Source organism: Mytilus galloprovincialis, chromosome 13 (assembly GCF_965363235.1).
Source record: "Mytilus galloprovincialis chromosome 13, xbMytGall1.hap1.1, whole genome shotgun sequence".
NCBI classification, from domain to species: domain Eukaryota; kingdom Metazoa; phylum Mollusca; class Bivalvia; order Mytilida; family Mytilidae; genus Mytilus; species Mytilus galloprovincialis.
In genome coordinates this window covers 47814144-47828485 of record NC_134850.1, presented here as the reverse complement: position 1 = coordinate 47828485, position 14342 = coordinate 47814144, and the positions used below count along the sequence as shown (strand labels likewise).

General features: G+C 31.0%; 1 protein-coding gene across 2 annotated transcripts in view; it reads right to left on the bottom strand.

The window, feature by feature from the left end:
- Window positions 1-345: 345 nt before the first annotated feature.
- LOC143056365 (sodium- and chloride-dependent glycine transporter 2-like) overlaps window positions 346-14342 on the bottom strand; it is a 31265-nt gene continuing 17268 nt past the window's right edge. For both annotated transcript variants that reach the window (XM_076229453.1, XM_076229452.1), the window contains exons 5-14: window positions 10085-10217; window positions 9341-9475; window positions 8526-8629; window positions 7729-7853; window positions 6969-7081; window positions 6258-6389; window positions 3523-3622; window positions 2969-3069; window positions 2540-2707; window positions 346-784 (exon numbers count right to left, since the gene is read on the bottom strand). In XM_076229453.1, coding sequence (XP_076085568.1) covers window positions 635-784; window positions 2540-2707; window positions 2969-3069; window positions 3523-3622; window positions 6258-6389; window positions 6969-7081; window positions 7729-7853; window positions 8526-8629; window positions 9341-9475; window positions 10085-10217 — 1261 coding nt within the window. In that variant the 3' untranslated portion in view covers window positions 346-634. The remainder of the gene's footprint in view (window positions 785-2539; window positions 2708-2968; window positions 3070-3522; window positions 3623-6257; window positions 6390-6968; window positions 7082-7728; window positions 7854-8525; window positions 8630-9340; window positions 9476-10084; window positions 10218-14342) is intronic.

The following is a 14342-nucleotide window of genomic DNA, read 5'->3' as shown; positions in this document are numbered from 1 at the left end:
ATTTTGGTCGAATGATATTACAAATGACAGTCGTTATTCCGGTATTAAATGTGCATTCCTTTTAACCAACTGATTTCTTTCTCATATAAATGACACTTAATTCAAGTAAAAATCGGCAAAAAAAGGCAAAATGAAAAGGCTTCTGACTTAATTTAACTGAAGTATATATTGAAGAGTTCATATTTCAAAGAGATATGAACATGAATCAAATTTGTTAAAATGTGCATTTCGTTTTGTTTCTAGAGACAATTTAAATTTAAAATTAAAAATTTACCATTTGTAGGTTTTAAAACATTTCTAGTCAAAATTTCTTGACTGTAACTAAATGAAATCCAGACACAGAAACCTTGATGTCATTTTTTAATTGATATATTGACCAATATTCTTGACAATACGATTGAAATTTTGAAGCACGTTTTTCCGAGAGCTTAATTTAGCCAGTTCACAGAATCATAATAAGTCGTTGCTTTGTTGCTTTAAATAAACTATACATGAATTATCGTTTAGGAAACGAGACCAACACACATATTTCATATATAACTTTTTTTTTATTTCGCAGAAGGCGACTACATTTAGCTGGAATGTCAATTCTTTTGATACTTTCAATTTTAATTTTGACCTAGTAGTCCTGCGGTCACAGTTTGTCAATCTTCCCATACATATTAGCCCCATTAGTATCACCAGATTTGTTCAGTTTAATCAATTCAACGTTATTTTCATCCGATTCTCCTTTCGTTTTAGCTGGTTTCCACATGGGGCTAGGTTTCAATGTAGAATGTAATCTCTACAATATAAAACAAATCAGACGATCATGAAAATGGTATAATCAGAATAGTAGACACACGTATTTTCTAGAAAAACACATCAAATCAAGCTGCTCAACTTTCAGGTCACTAACACCTAAATGATAATTGCGTCTTATACCAAGGATTGTGGGGACCAAAACAAGTAAAATTCAGTAAGTGTACAGTTCTTTCGCATGAAAGGATTTTAAGTTTAACGTTTGATGTAACAACTGTTACTGTCTTTGCGATACACTATGTCATGTGTGTATCAAATTCGACTGATGTTACAACATTGTACCTGGTAAGGGGAAAGTGAGCACCCAGAAGTCTATCATCTAATTTAGTATTGTTATAATTTTTGTTAATATATTTTATTTTGATAATTTAAGTATAACAGTTTCATTCATATGTTTAGTTTCTGTAAAGTTACTATTATATATAAAAAAGAAGATGTGGTATGATGCATGTATTAATTATTTAAAACATGTTATACCTCATGCATGAGCCTTAGATTAAAAAGGCACTTTTCGGAATGCTTGGTTTTAAATGCTCTAGATTTTATACTTGTAATTTAAAAGCTTTCCATCTGTTTTGAATCGAACGCTGCTGATGAGTCTATGTACACGAAACGCTTATGACTTGACATGATTATTATCATCCAGAAAAGCTTTTCGATGCACGAAATTAATCGCTTTGTTTTTGTTCTTAATTTTCAATGAAAATTTGACATTTTTTACATGAAAAGCACTTGACAACATGTCAGCCTTATTGTTTTGTCATTTTTTCCTTTACAAACTCGACATTTAAGAAAAAGAAAATGTAGTCCCGAATGATGAAGCGTCACTTGTACACTTACTTTCTACGGCAAACAACACTACCAACACTCATTATAGATACCAGTTGAATGATTCTGTCTACGTAGAACTACTTTGTGCAGTGCATTTATATTTGTTGGCTTGAATTATTACTTCTGGATGGGAAGTTTCATTAACGAAATTCGTTACATAGTTCTGGTTTTGGTATTGATTTTATTTTTCATATTGCGTTTGTTTGTTCCTGTCTAGGACCTTAACAGCACCAAGAGTGCTACGAATAACCCTTTACATGTTTTATTAAATGGACCTTATACTATTTTTAAAAGCCAAGATACTGTAAATTCATTTATTTTCGTGGGTACTAACTTTCGTGGATTGAGGAAAACTTGCATGTTCGTGGATATTTTATTTCGTGGTTCTACCAAAATCTGTATATTACCTTATATAGGAAGTTTAAAAAAGAAGATGTGGTATGATTGCCAATGAGACAACTATCCACAAAAGACCAAAATGACACAGAAATTAACAACTATAGGTCACCGTACGGCCTTCAACAATGAGCAAAGCCCATACCGCATAATCAGATATAAAAGGCCCCGATTAGACAATGTAAAACAATTCAAACGAGAAAACTAACGGCCTTATTTATGCACAAAAAAATGAACGAAAAACAAATATGTAACACATAAACAAACGACAACCACTGAATTACAGGTTCCTGACTTGGGACAGGCACATACATAAATAATGTGGCGGGGTTAAACATGTTGTATCTCGTTGAATACTTAATTTGGTAGTTTAAATGTATCCACGAAATCCACCAAAATTAGTATCCAACGAATAATAATGAATCCACAGTATATAAAAACATTGCTTTCTCATGTTATATGGAAAATAACTGTTTTTCGTTATAATTGTTGACCTTCATAAAAAACTTACTTGAAATAAATCACCCTTTGCCGCCAGGAAGGATTGCACTATTCCTGCAGGAATCATGATGAGTGGCACGATAGCAATTATCCATCCAACACCAATAGCCCAGGAAGGATAACTCTTCTTTCCATACTTAATTGGTTCATGTTGAACATTATTTATAATCCATAAGGACTAGGAAAGAAAGAAAAAAAACAAAGGTAGAATACTTTTGTATTAAAGTGTGTTAATACAAAATTGTTTTATACATGTTGCGTTAATAAATAATATAACATATTATGAATCATTAATTACGCTGAGCGTTTGGCAATTAATCAAATATCATATTGAAATAGAGATCAATTTTATTAATATTTATCGTAAAGTTTTATATTATAAACATTGAATAATCATTTATATATATATATATGTCAATGTTTAGAATAATTAGCTTACTGCGACTATTAACGGGCATGTAACTCGCCAACAAAACTTCCACATGAGGCTCGGCTTGAACCCAATCATCATTTCAATGTCACAATACAATCTTTCTGTGGCTGAAAAAAAACTTAAATAGTAATATTTTGACTCATGTACATGAAGTATTTGAAAATATATATATATAACAATACATTGTCTATTTACCAAATAAATTATAGTAATTGGCCCAGTCACTGCACTGTAAATAAACACCCTTTTAGAAATTGGAGTTTCAATCTTCTCCGATTCTATTGATGTCATATAAATGTCAGAAAAGAATGTTTTATTTTGCTCCAAATAATATATCAAAAGAATAAAGTAAAATTATAACGAATATATGATTATTTCCAATAAAAACAGCGCAAATGTGTTAACATTTTTATCAGGCTTTAACGTTTTTTGCCCAATCCAATGTCCCAAAAACTAGTCTTTAGAACTCACTTATATTCATTATACTTTTAACATATATAGCTCAAAATTATAGAAACATGTGTTTGATTAGTTCAACAGATGTTATTTCTAGGGCTTACTGTAAATCCACGCAAGTACTATAACTTCTAATAACAACAGAAACATTAACGATACACTTGCAGCATACCAATCAATTAGTTGTAGAATATATACACCACCCTGTAAAAGACAGAATACATTAAATATTTGTATTATTTGTACATTTTGAATGACTATATCATTGCTAAAATAATTAGGTTTTATGCACATCTATCGTCTTCTTAAGTACAGCACCATGTACAAATCATGCAGGAGTTGATTCACTGGGGGCATCACAAGTTTATATAATTAAACCATGTCATGTCATACCGTAAAGCAAATTTAGATTTAAAAAAGATTTTTTCCCAAATCGTCTTTACACCTTATATTATGCTTTGCGTAATACTGTGAAAGTACTTTTATTCGTGGGGAACTTCTTTTCGAGGTTTCGTGGATGACTTTAACCACGAATTTAAGTGTCCAACCAAAAAAACAACCTTTGACCAAATCAATACATGGAAATATCACCATGTAGGTTTTACTACTGATAGATTATATTGGATATCGCGAAATCTTAGAATATTAGGACGAATAGTAGTGACAGGGCAAACGCACTACAACTGCTGTCAGGATTATACCCCTCTAATCTTTAAAAATCTTAACTGTACAAATTTTGGTCTTATAATTCTCACAAATAGAAAAATATTTTTTGAAGATTTCCGGTATTGATATGCTATGATTAAGTGTTCATTTTATATCCTGATAAATTCTTGTAAGTATGGGAAATAATAATTTCATGCTGGGTTTGTTCTTCATGAGAATTATTTTACCATTCAAGATACGTTTATAGCATTTGTTTATGTAACTGTTTACTATAGCTGACATGTGTATGGACTAATTAAGACATTTGGTGGTCTTTAATCTGTTGATCACTGTATCTCGGGTTGATAAGTGTGACCACTACGATTTACGGGGTAATGTTTACTTAATTTCCTCAATCCGACAATTTGCAACCTTTGTTTTCTAGTGGCTTCAATTTTTCATTTAAAAAAACAAACTAAAATCCACGAATTTAAAAACTCACGAATATGTAAATGTTGATCAAACCACGAAAATTGATACCAATGAATTAAAGTACTTTCACAGTATAGCATTATAGGTTACTTTTATATAATGAAATATGATGCGACTGTCATACAAGTGAGAGGTTTGGCTAGCTATCAAACCAGGTTTAATCCACCATTTTCTAGATAAGAAAATTCCTGTACCAAGTCATGAATATGACACTTGTCATCTATTCGTTTGATGCTTTGAGCTTCTGATTTTGCCATTTGGTAAGAGACTTTCCTTTTTGAATTTTCCTCGGAGTTGAGTATTTTTGTGAATTTACTTTTTTATAACGATACTGATTATGTTTTGAAAAATATTTATCTAAAGGTGCCAACACCCTTAGTACCTATTAACTTGAGATATAATGCACACATGAACAAAAACGTTTTTCATAAATGTTTAATTTCTTATGATAAATATTAATTCTTTCAGGTGCTCCTATGATATTTTACCTTTTGACGAGTTTGTTTTTTTTTTAATGTAATCGAGCTCAGTTTTGAGTTCTCGGATGCAGCTGTTCAATAAAGGCAACAGTAGTATACCGCTGTTCGAAATTCATAAATCGATAGATTCCGTAATCAGCTGATTGAAAACTTCTTATACAAATTGTTTTTTTCATTTTCATTATGTTACATTGTATGATAATACGTAATCATTAACGTTAATTAAAAATAAAACTTTACAACTGCTAAAGCTAAAGAATAATTTTAAGATAAACCATGATGTACTGAAAATATATAAAGGATTTTTCTTAGAGGCTAGAGATAGCAGTCCGTTTACACAGTTTATAGATAAATTTTATTATTCATTTGAATGATATATATCTGAAAACCTTTATTGTTGAATCAGTTTCTGTAGACAACAATATGAAAATGTATTTCTGTGTATATATAATGAACTTCTATTGTTTGGTTGCATAACAATACAAAACTACTATAATACTACTTTCTCTAGAAACCAAGAAAATCAAAGATAACGAGAATTCCATGCAAAACAAGAATGTGTCCATAGTACACGGATGCCCCACTCCCACTATCATTTTCTATGTTCAGTGGACCGTGAAATTGGGGTCAAAACTTTAATTTGGAATTAAAATTAGACAGATCATATCATAGGGAACATGTGTACTAAGTTTCAAGTTAATGTAACTTTAACTTCATCAAAAACTACCTTGACCAAAAATTTAACCTGAACTTTGCACTATCATTTTCTATGTTCAGTGGACCATGAAATTGGGGTCAAAACTATAATTTGGCATAAAAATTAGAAAGATCATATCATGGGGAACATGTGTATTAAGTTTCAAGTTGATTGGACTTAGCTTCATCAAAAACTACCTCGACCAAAAACTTTAACCGGACAGACGGACGGATGGACGGACGAACGGAGGCACAGACCAGAAAACATAATGCCCCTCTACTATCGTAGGTGGGGCATAAAAATCAAAAGGACTGATTTTCTCGTTTTTCAGTTTATTCTTCGTGCTAAACAGTTTCTCAAGTGTTAATACATTTGAGTGACATATAACATTTGTGTGCATAATTCAATTGTGTTGATGACCTCCAGGAAGCTGTTTATAAGTTATCCCCTTGAAAAGAAAATTACGAATTTTTATAAAGTCACTATAGTTAGTTTACAATTAATTCAACGAAATATAGTTATTTACCTGAGTGACACACATAAGTCCAAGTAGAAAACCAACAACACATACACATAGTCTCGTAAGTGTTTTTCCTCTCTGTACTAGGTTAGGAAAGTTGTCAAATATACCTGTTGTTATAACTTGCACTTGGACAATCTAAATAGTCAACAATTTACATCATAATGTATAGATATATATATATACTCAAAAAGAAGAAATGAAGCTCTTTCAATATAGGATCTTTTAAAGATCGAATTAACTACTTCTCTAGTCTCGGGCTTTCTTTCGTTTCAGAACAACCGTGATACTCTTAAACAATCTTCTGATGTGATATTGTTTGATTAAATTGTTACGAAATCACTCTCGTAATCAGTGCTCCTGTATAGTGTATTGTGGGAGTACCTTTAGTTTCCCGACGAAATGTATTGTCGGCTGTGTTATTTGTATATAGGTACAATGGCAATATGAAATTATGTATTCGCAAAAAAATGTCAATTCTCTTTAAGTGTACATGATGGTGGTCTTAATGGTAAAACGGCTCTTTAGCCAAGAAATCCGTACCTGTACTTTTTACCTTTTTTATAGTTTGTTAGAGTATGCTCAGTTTTCATTTTTTAAACTTCATTATGTTCGTAAGTTGATGTTTTTCAAACAGTGTTATTTAAAAGTCATTTAAAGAAAATAAAACAAAGAATAATTTGAAGGAACTTATTACCTCTGCTCATGTTAACTTACCATAGTATTCAGGCCTATTGTAAATAACATCAAGAAAAAGAAGACGGACCATACTTGAGGTAGAGGTAGAGTTGCCAAGGCTTCTGGGTACACCATAAATGCGATACCAGGGCCTAGTGAAGTTATAACGATACCATTACTTATATTTGAAAACGTTTGTTTTGCATATAGATCACAACTTACAAATCGATAAGCTTGTCTATGATGTCGTAAATAACATTTTTTGTATATTACCAAAACATCTGGCCCAAAAATAGGACCGATAGTCCGAAACATCATCGCTATTGAAACAAAATGATTTCCAATTCGTGACTTCCCATTAATTATCACAGCAAGAAATAACTCTATTATTTAATTGTTATAAACTGACAATCTATACGATATACCAACTATTAAATATCAACATATATATATATAGTACGAACTACTGATTAAATCTTTGATACTACGGAAATGTTTTGACTAAGATGTGTTTATTTGTTATAGATATAGGAAGATGTGGTATGAGTGCCAATATGATAACTCTCCATATTCGTTATGCCTATATACGCGTAGTTTTATCATTCTTGCGTAGAAATTCGACAAACTTTAGACATGGGTATAATTGTTTCTGTGTATCACTAAATGTATGATGTTAGTTAGGTGATGTTGCAATTCATTGTTTTGACAAATTTGACCTTTAAATTGTTTACAAAATAATGTTACTATCGAGTTGATTACTTCTGTCACTTTTATTTTGCATTTTTCTATAATACATTACCTTGTTTTACAACATCATCAATTTGAACTTTTGAGGCCTCAGCCATGTAACCTAATGTTGAAAACACTACACATCCTGCAAACAAACTTGTAAATGTGTCCAAGACAGGCAAAATCATTGCATCTCTGAAAAAGTCATGATATAACATCTTGTTTTCTAGTTATGTAACTTAATAAAACAAACATTATGAATTTGTTTTCGGTACTATTGATATTGTAAGACTGATAATTTACTCTGTAAATCTCTTGCCGTCACGAAGACAAATAAATATAAGACATACGTCAATAATAGTGCAAGTAAACAGCACAAATACTAAAACGACATCAAAAGATCAACAAATATTCTAAACGATTCAATATGAGACAATGCGATGCCACTAATGAGACAACAGGGACAGTCAATAAGTCACCACATAATGTCTACTCTGACAAAGTATAAAAAGAGATATATATTTGTCTTCGTGACGACAAGAGATTTACAGAGTAAACTATCAGAGTTAAGACAGTTATATTTTACAATAAAGTATCCTTTATATAATGCTTGGTTTCCAATTGAAGAGAAGTATGAAAATAGTTTGTCTAATGTGAATTTAAATTTCGAATTCATTCTTAATTTACATTTCAAAAAGAATAGATTACTTCATTTTACAAACTTTGTGTATCCAAAAGAAGAAAAAAAAATCATAACAAGCTAAATACATTATGGAACAAAAAGCTGAATGGTGTTTTATTTTAACTTCCTTTTTTCAGCAATCCGTCATGTGGGAAAATCTTCAATTAAACATATATATATGATACCTGTAGCAGTTGTTGTGGAATTTGTTGTAGCTTGCTAATGTTATTATACCACCTATACCAAGACCTGATGAATAGAACACTTGTATAGCAGCATCACTCCAAACCTGTTAAAGTACCAAATGCAGATGTGTTAAAGCAATTTCCTCTTGTAGTTGATGTGTCTCCCTCGATTTTAGTTTGTGGCCTGGATTTTTCCTATTTTTCTCCTGATCTACTTATAACTTTTAAACGGCGATAAAGTACTGTTGCCTCTATTGGTAAAATCAATTTACACTCCTACAGATTACAGGGATCTTTCATCAAGACGCAGGTAAGACCGACAGAAAATTAATCAAGAGAAGAAAGATAACTCTACCTTATCTATTATTTTTATTTAGTAATCAACCATATCTTTCAGTTTATAAAAATACATTAAAGTAAAAAATCTAAGACGTTGACTTTTTATGAAATTCACTGAAATTACTGATGTATAAATCATTTTTATTTTTATTTCAAGAGTAAAAATAAAACCAACTATAATTTGATGCGTAAATAAATTTCTTGCAATATTTTTTTTCGATTTTTTGCCATGACATAAATATATAAATACTATCCATGTGGTCAAAAAGTAACCGGTTAGGAGAAGTAGAGTGCACACGAATGTGTTTAGTTTTGGGGCCTCTAATTCAGTAGTAAGCGTTGGTTGTTTTTTCGTTTATCTTATTAGAAGTCATCAACTTGTTGGCTTTTCCGTTAGAATTGTATCACATTTTACCATGCTGGGTCATGGCCTACATGTAAGCGATCAAAATCAAAAGACAGTATATAATACATACCGAAAATTTAAGCAGATCACTCCATCTTGGAATAAAAAAATAAGCCAAACCACTGAATGCACCAGGTAAAAACAATGACCTGATTAGCAGTATCAGCAGGAAAACATATGGAATAGTAGATGCAACGTACATCACCTGGAATAAGAAACAGAAACATTTAACATATATATGTTGCATGTGTACAAACATGTATTTCTCATACAAAAATGCACACACTTTGTTTGAATTGATTAGTTTACAGAGGTCGGTATCATTATAAATATCTAACAAGGCTTGTATAATCAAGGAAGTCAAACGACTACAGTAGAATGTACTGTTTAACTCAGTTTGTCATCTTTATGATTTTATTCAATGTTGTACTCTTAGTTAATTTTACAACTATATAAGAAATATCAAAGTACGATTATTATGAGACATTTTACTTGAATTTTATTATCTAAATCAGTGTAGAGATACTCATTTTGTCATTCTATTCAACACTTTAGTGTTTTGTTGAATTAACCTATCAATTATCATTCTGAATGCTTTAATCGGATATCTAATTTTCATTTAGAATTTATAACGTTGTATAGTTGTATACTGCACTATTGCAAAACAGTCGGTATCTAGTGAAAATGCATACTCATTTTAAAACATTACGCCTCACATATCCCTTTATCTTGTGGAAAGAGACGCAGTATTCATATAATACAGAGTTAATGTCTTATTGTATAGATACACATATTGATTAGTACAAATACTAACCTTTCCTGAAGTTTTAATTCCTTTGAGTACAGAGAAAAATAATGCAGTCCAGGATGCTAGTAAACATAACACTAGCTGCCATCGTAAATGCCCTTGATTCTCAATACCATCTGTCATATCTAGTACATGACGCCTATCAAAAAAGAATCCTTCATTACAAAGACAAACTTGTCTTACAATACTTTGTACACGTGTATTTTTTGTTTATGTTTTGGTTGTTGTTGCTTTTAGTTTTTGTTCTCCTTCATTAAATATAAATTAGTCGTCACTGTTAGATCACATCAAGTGAAATTTTCAGAAATGATTATCATCCATCTATGTAATACAAAATGCCTTTGTATAAAGTTCTTTGGTACACATATGCGACTGGTTATAACATTTCAAATCTGATAGGGATACATAGTCTAAAATTAGTTTATTGTTTAAAAATCCAGTATATACCGAAACGAAATATCCATTGAAGTTATCATAACATATTTGACAATACTAGGGTGTGTGTGGTCTTTAGTAAATCGCCATGAGGAATATTCGATAGCAATCTTTTAATTAACGAACACATTTACTTATAAAGCACTCATTTAGTTGATCGGCACTTATCAATTTCTTACAGCCTATTTTATTACTAAATGCAAAGCGTACTTTATTTGATAATTCAAACAGCTCTTTGCCTTTTTGTAGAAAATTTAATTGCAAGTTGAATAAGAATAATTTAAATTTGAATCAATGGAAGCTTGTTATACTTTGTTTACCTTTTCTTTAAATTTTGAAAATTTAACGATGGGTGTCATTACTACACAGCATGCGAAGAACAACAATTTTGAAGCAGTTTACAAACTTAGATCTAAAGTATGCAGTTGAAACGGTGCATCCATATATTACATATTAGTGTAATAACTATCAAGCTCTATCGAGCAGAACATTTTGAATTTGAAACACATCTTTGCAGGATAAAGTAGTTTCCAATTCAAATAAAAACATTTAATTTTTTGACAGCAAACCATGAAACCAAAATAAAAGTGTTGAACCCCCTGAACACTTCGAAATTACCAATAAAATCTAGAAGGAACTGAATGAACTATCTGAAAACAGTCCTAAATTTATAAATGTTTTATTTGCATTCAATGATATATACTTTGTACAAAGCTCCAACTTATGAGATAAAATATATTTTAAATCTACCTACATGTACCATATCATTATATCATACGACGTCTAATGAGTTCTATGTCTAGTTCTGTTTGTAACCTTACTCTACATGCTATACTAAAACGGGTATTTTGAAGATGTGGACACCTAATATCACATCACATATCTTCACAACGGTCGATTTATATTAACTGGCTTGACCATACAAACACATTCTGCATTTAATAAATGGGCGTGTCATTTTTGAGACACTCGCATTCTTGTGGATACTAAACTAGTTTACATGTGCATTGCGGCAAAATCAATTAAGAGTATACATAATGGGAGACAGTTTTATTTAGATCTGTTATCACAAAAGTTCAATATGTGTTTAAGAATGTTGAATGTTAAAGATTTAACTAAATGCGGTCTAAGAAATTTAACATTTTACAACAGAATAGTGTTGTATTTTTGAAAAGACATTTTAAGAACTGTAAAACGGCGTATACGATTGATGATTATTATTTGAAGGGACTTTTAATCAATGAGTGGCCTACTCCCGAGAATTCTTTTCAAAATTTAAGGTAGCACAATCGTCTCATTCAGAAAAAACGGGGACATTGTCTTTGTCTTAACAATAAAGACAAATGAAATATAAACTTGAATAAATATGACAGTATTATATGGTTAACAAAAATTACAGTCTCGAAGCTGATTGGTTCACAAGGTCTAAATGCGTTACAGTAGTTCAACAATTGTCGAAGTCTCTTGAATCCAGTTCAAATTTTCAAATAAAACTGCTGCTATAGTATAATGTAAAGGATATGATAAAAAAAAATCTCCCTTCTTAGTACTACTATTCCACCTTTCTGCTTTCTGTCAAACGGTCAAATGCTTGCATATCAGACAGATGGCTGAATCCGAGGACTTTTACTTAACAATTAATGCGCATGCGACAGTGATAGCTCACTTAATAGTCGGGGCTTAATAACAATATATGCGGATGATTCGGGGATATTTTCATGGCATTCTGATTCTGAGTTTATGCAAAAAACGGATACATATATGACAAGGTTGATGTGGTACCAAAGTAGACCATTAACATCATTCGGATGACGAAATATGAGGACTTCAAGATTCGGCATGTAAGAATGATACTGTGGGATTTCACCCAATAATGCATACCATTTAGATGCAGATACAAAAGAAAAAAAACCGGAAAACTAACGAGTGTGTTACACAAACTCATCATAAGATACTGGGATTAAAAAAATTACACCAGACAAGCGTTTCGTCTACAAAACACTAATAAGGGACGCTCGAATAATAAAAAGTAAAAAGTAAAAATGAAGTACACAAACGAAGAGCATATAACAAAAAAAAGGTAGTATATTCTTGGGTTAAAACAATGCTTAATATTTCGAGAAATTCAACGTTTGGTGAACAATTAATTAGTGTAGCAAGGCGGACTCTTCCACCAATATAAACCTCCTGCTTTAGAAGGCAAGAGACACACGTGATGTATGCCGTATGTCGCCATTAATAAAAAGTATATGTTTATATTGTTCATCTGCCAACTCATATTCAGTGCAACAAATCTCATCTTATACACTGCATGCGAAAAAACTTAAACTGTTCTATTTTGTTTAATTCACGGTTTTATTTCGTGATAGGTTTGGTTTCTTTTTTAATTTATTTAAATATAATTAAACTGTGTTTTGCTTCATAATAAATAAAATAAATTTTGACATTCTTAGATCAGGTCATATCATTAACGCATGGAATGTTATTATAAGAAGAAAGTTAATCTAAATTGACAAATTGCATCTCCAAATAACTTTGAATACAGTAGCAGTTACAAACATCTAAATTCTGTATATAATCTTGTCAGTTTTATACAATGCAACAAAAAAGGTATAGTAATTGAATATCTTACAAGTGGGTGGATGAGATCCTCTGTCGTAAATTTTATGATTATAAAAGTATCCCGTTTCTCAACCTTAACAAATACTTATATGTGTAAAGATCCTGGTATCGATATGTATGATGAGTTAATCTTAATACGGGAAAACTTTTTTGTCAAACAATTGTCTCGATTATGTCCTGTCAACACCTGTTAAACATTTAAACTTTTGATTAAACCTGAATTTTTCACTTTCTTTTAAAATTTGACATATTCAAACTTCTTATATTAAAGTAAACTGTTTATCACACGAGTGGGTATTGGAGTGCAAGCTATAAGTAATTCATAGACAATAATAGTGCATTGACTTGACATATCAACGATATAATGATGAGGCTTAGAAACGGGGAAATGCGAGGCTCTCCGTTTCGGGCCGAATCCTTATATTGTTGATATGTAAAGTCAGTGCACTATTATTGTCTTTATACTCCAATCTAAAAAAAAAACTTTTTCAATTGTTGTTTTATGTGTTAATTTTATCATTTGATTTAAATATTGGGAAACTTCCCCCTTTTATGAAAAAGCTTCACATCACGCGGGCAGAGAAATAAGCAACACGATGAAATGTACATTACGTGTTGAAATTCGCAATCGATGGTGAACGAATTTGTTTGAAAATGAACTGAATCATCAACAATAAGCATAAAACATAATGATTTATAGTTATAGTTTGCACACCAAAAATATTAAGAAGTGAAAAATATTTTTTTTTTAATATAAATTGTACAAAAAATAAGTTTAAGTTGTTGTATACATTGAAAACAAGGACAGGTTGAATAGGTCGTATGAATGATTTCGGCAATTTCTATTTAAATATTCATGAGGAAAAGTGATATCATGTCAGTGACTGTATATGACATAGAAATATACGGTCAACGCATTTTGACTGCTCAAATAGAACGAATGCAGTATAAATACATTTATTTCACAACCGTTTTGTTTATAAATATAGAGGTTGTTTTAAAATAATGTATTTAGATATACATAATTAGTTTCTTCTTTGTGTGTATATGGAGAGAGGAATAACACTTTATAATATAGGCAAGTCCGAAACGATATTCTGTTTGTATCTGCAAGTGAAATGCTCATAACCTGCTAGATGGAAGTCAAATAAAACATTACATTAGCGAAGCACTAACTACTGACTAATAATGCCTCTCGTATACCAAC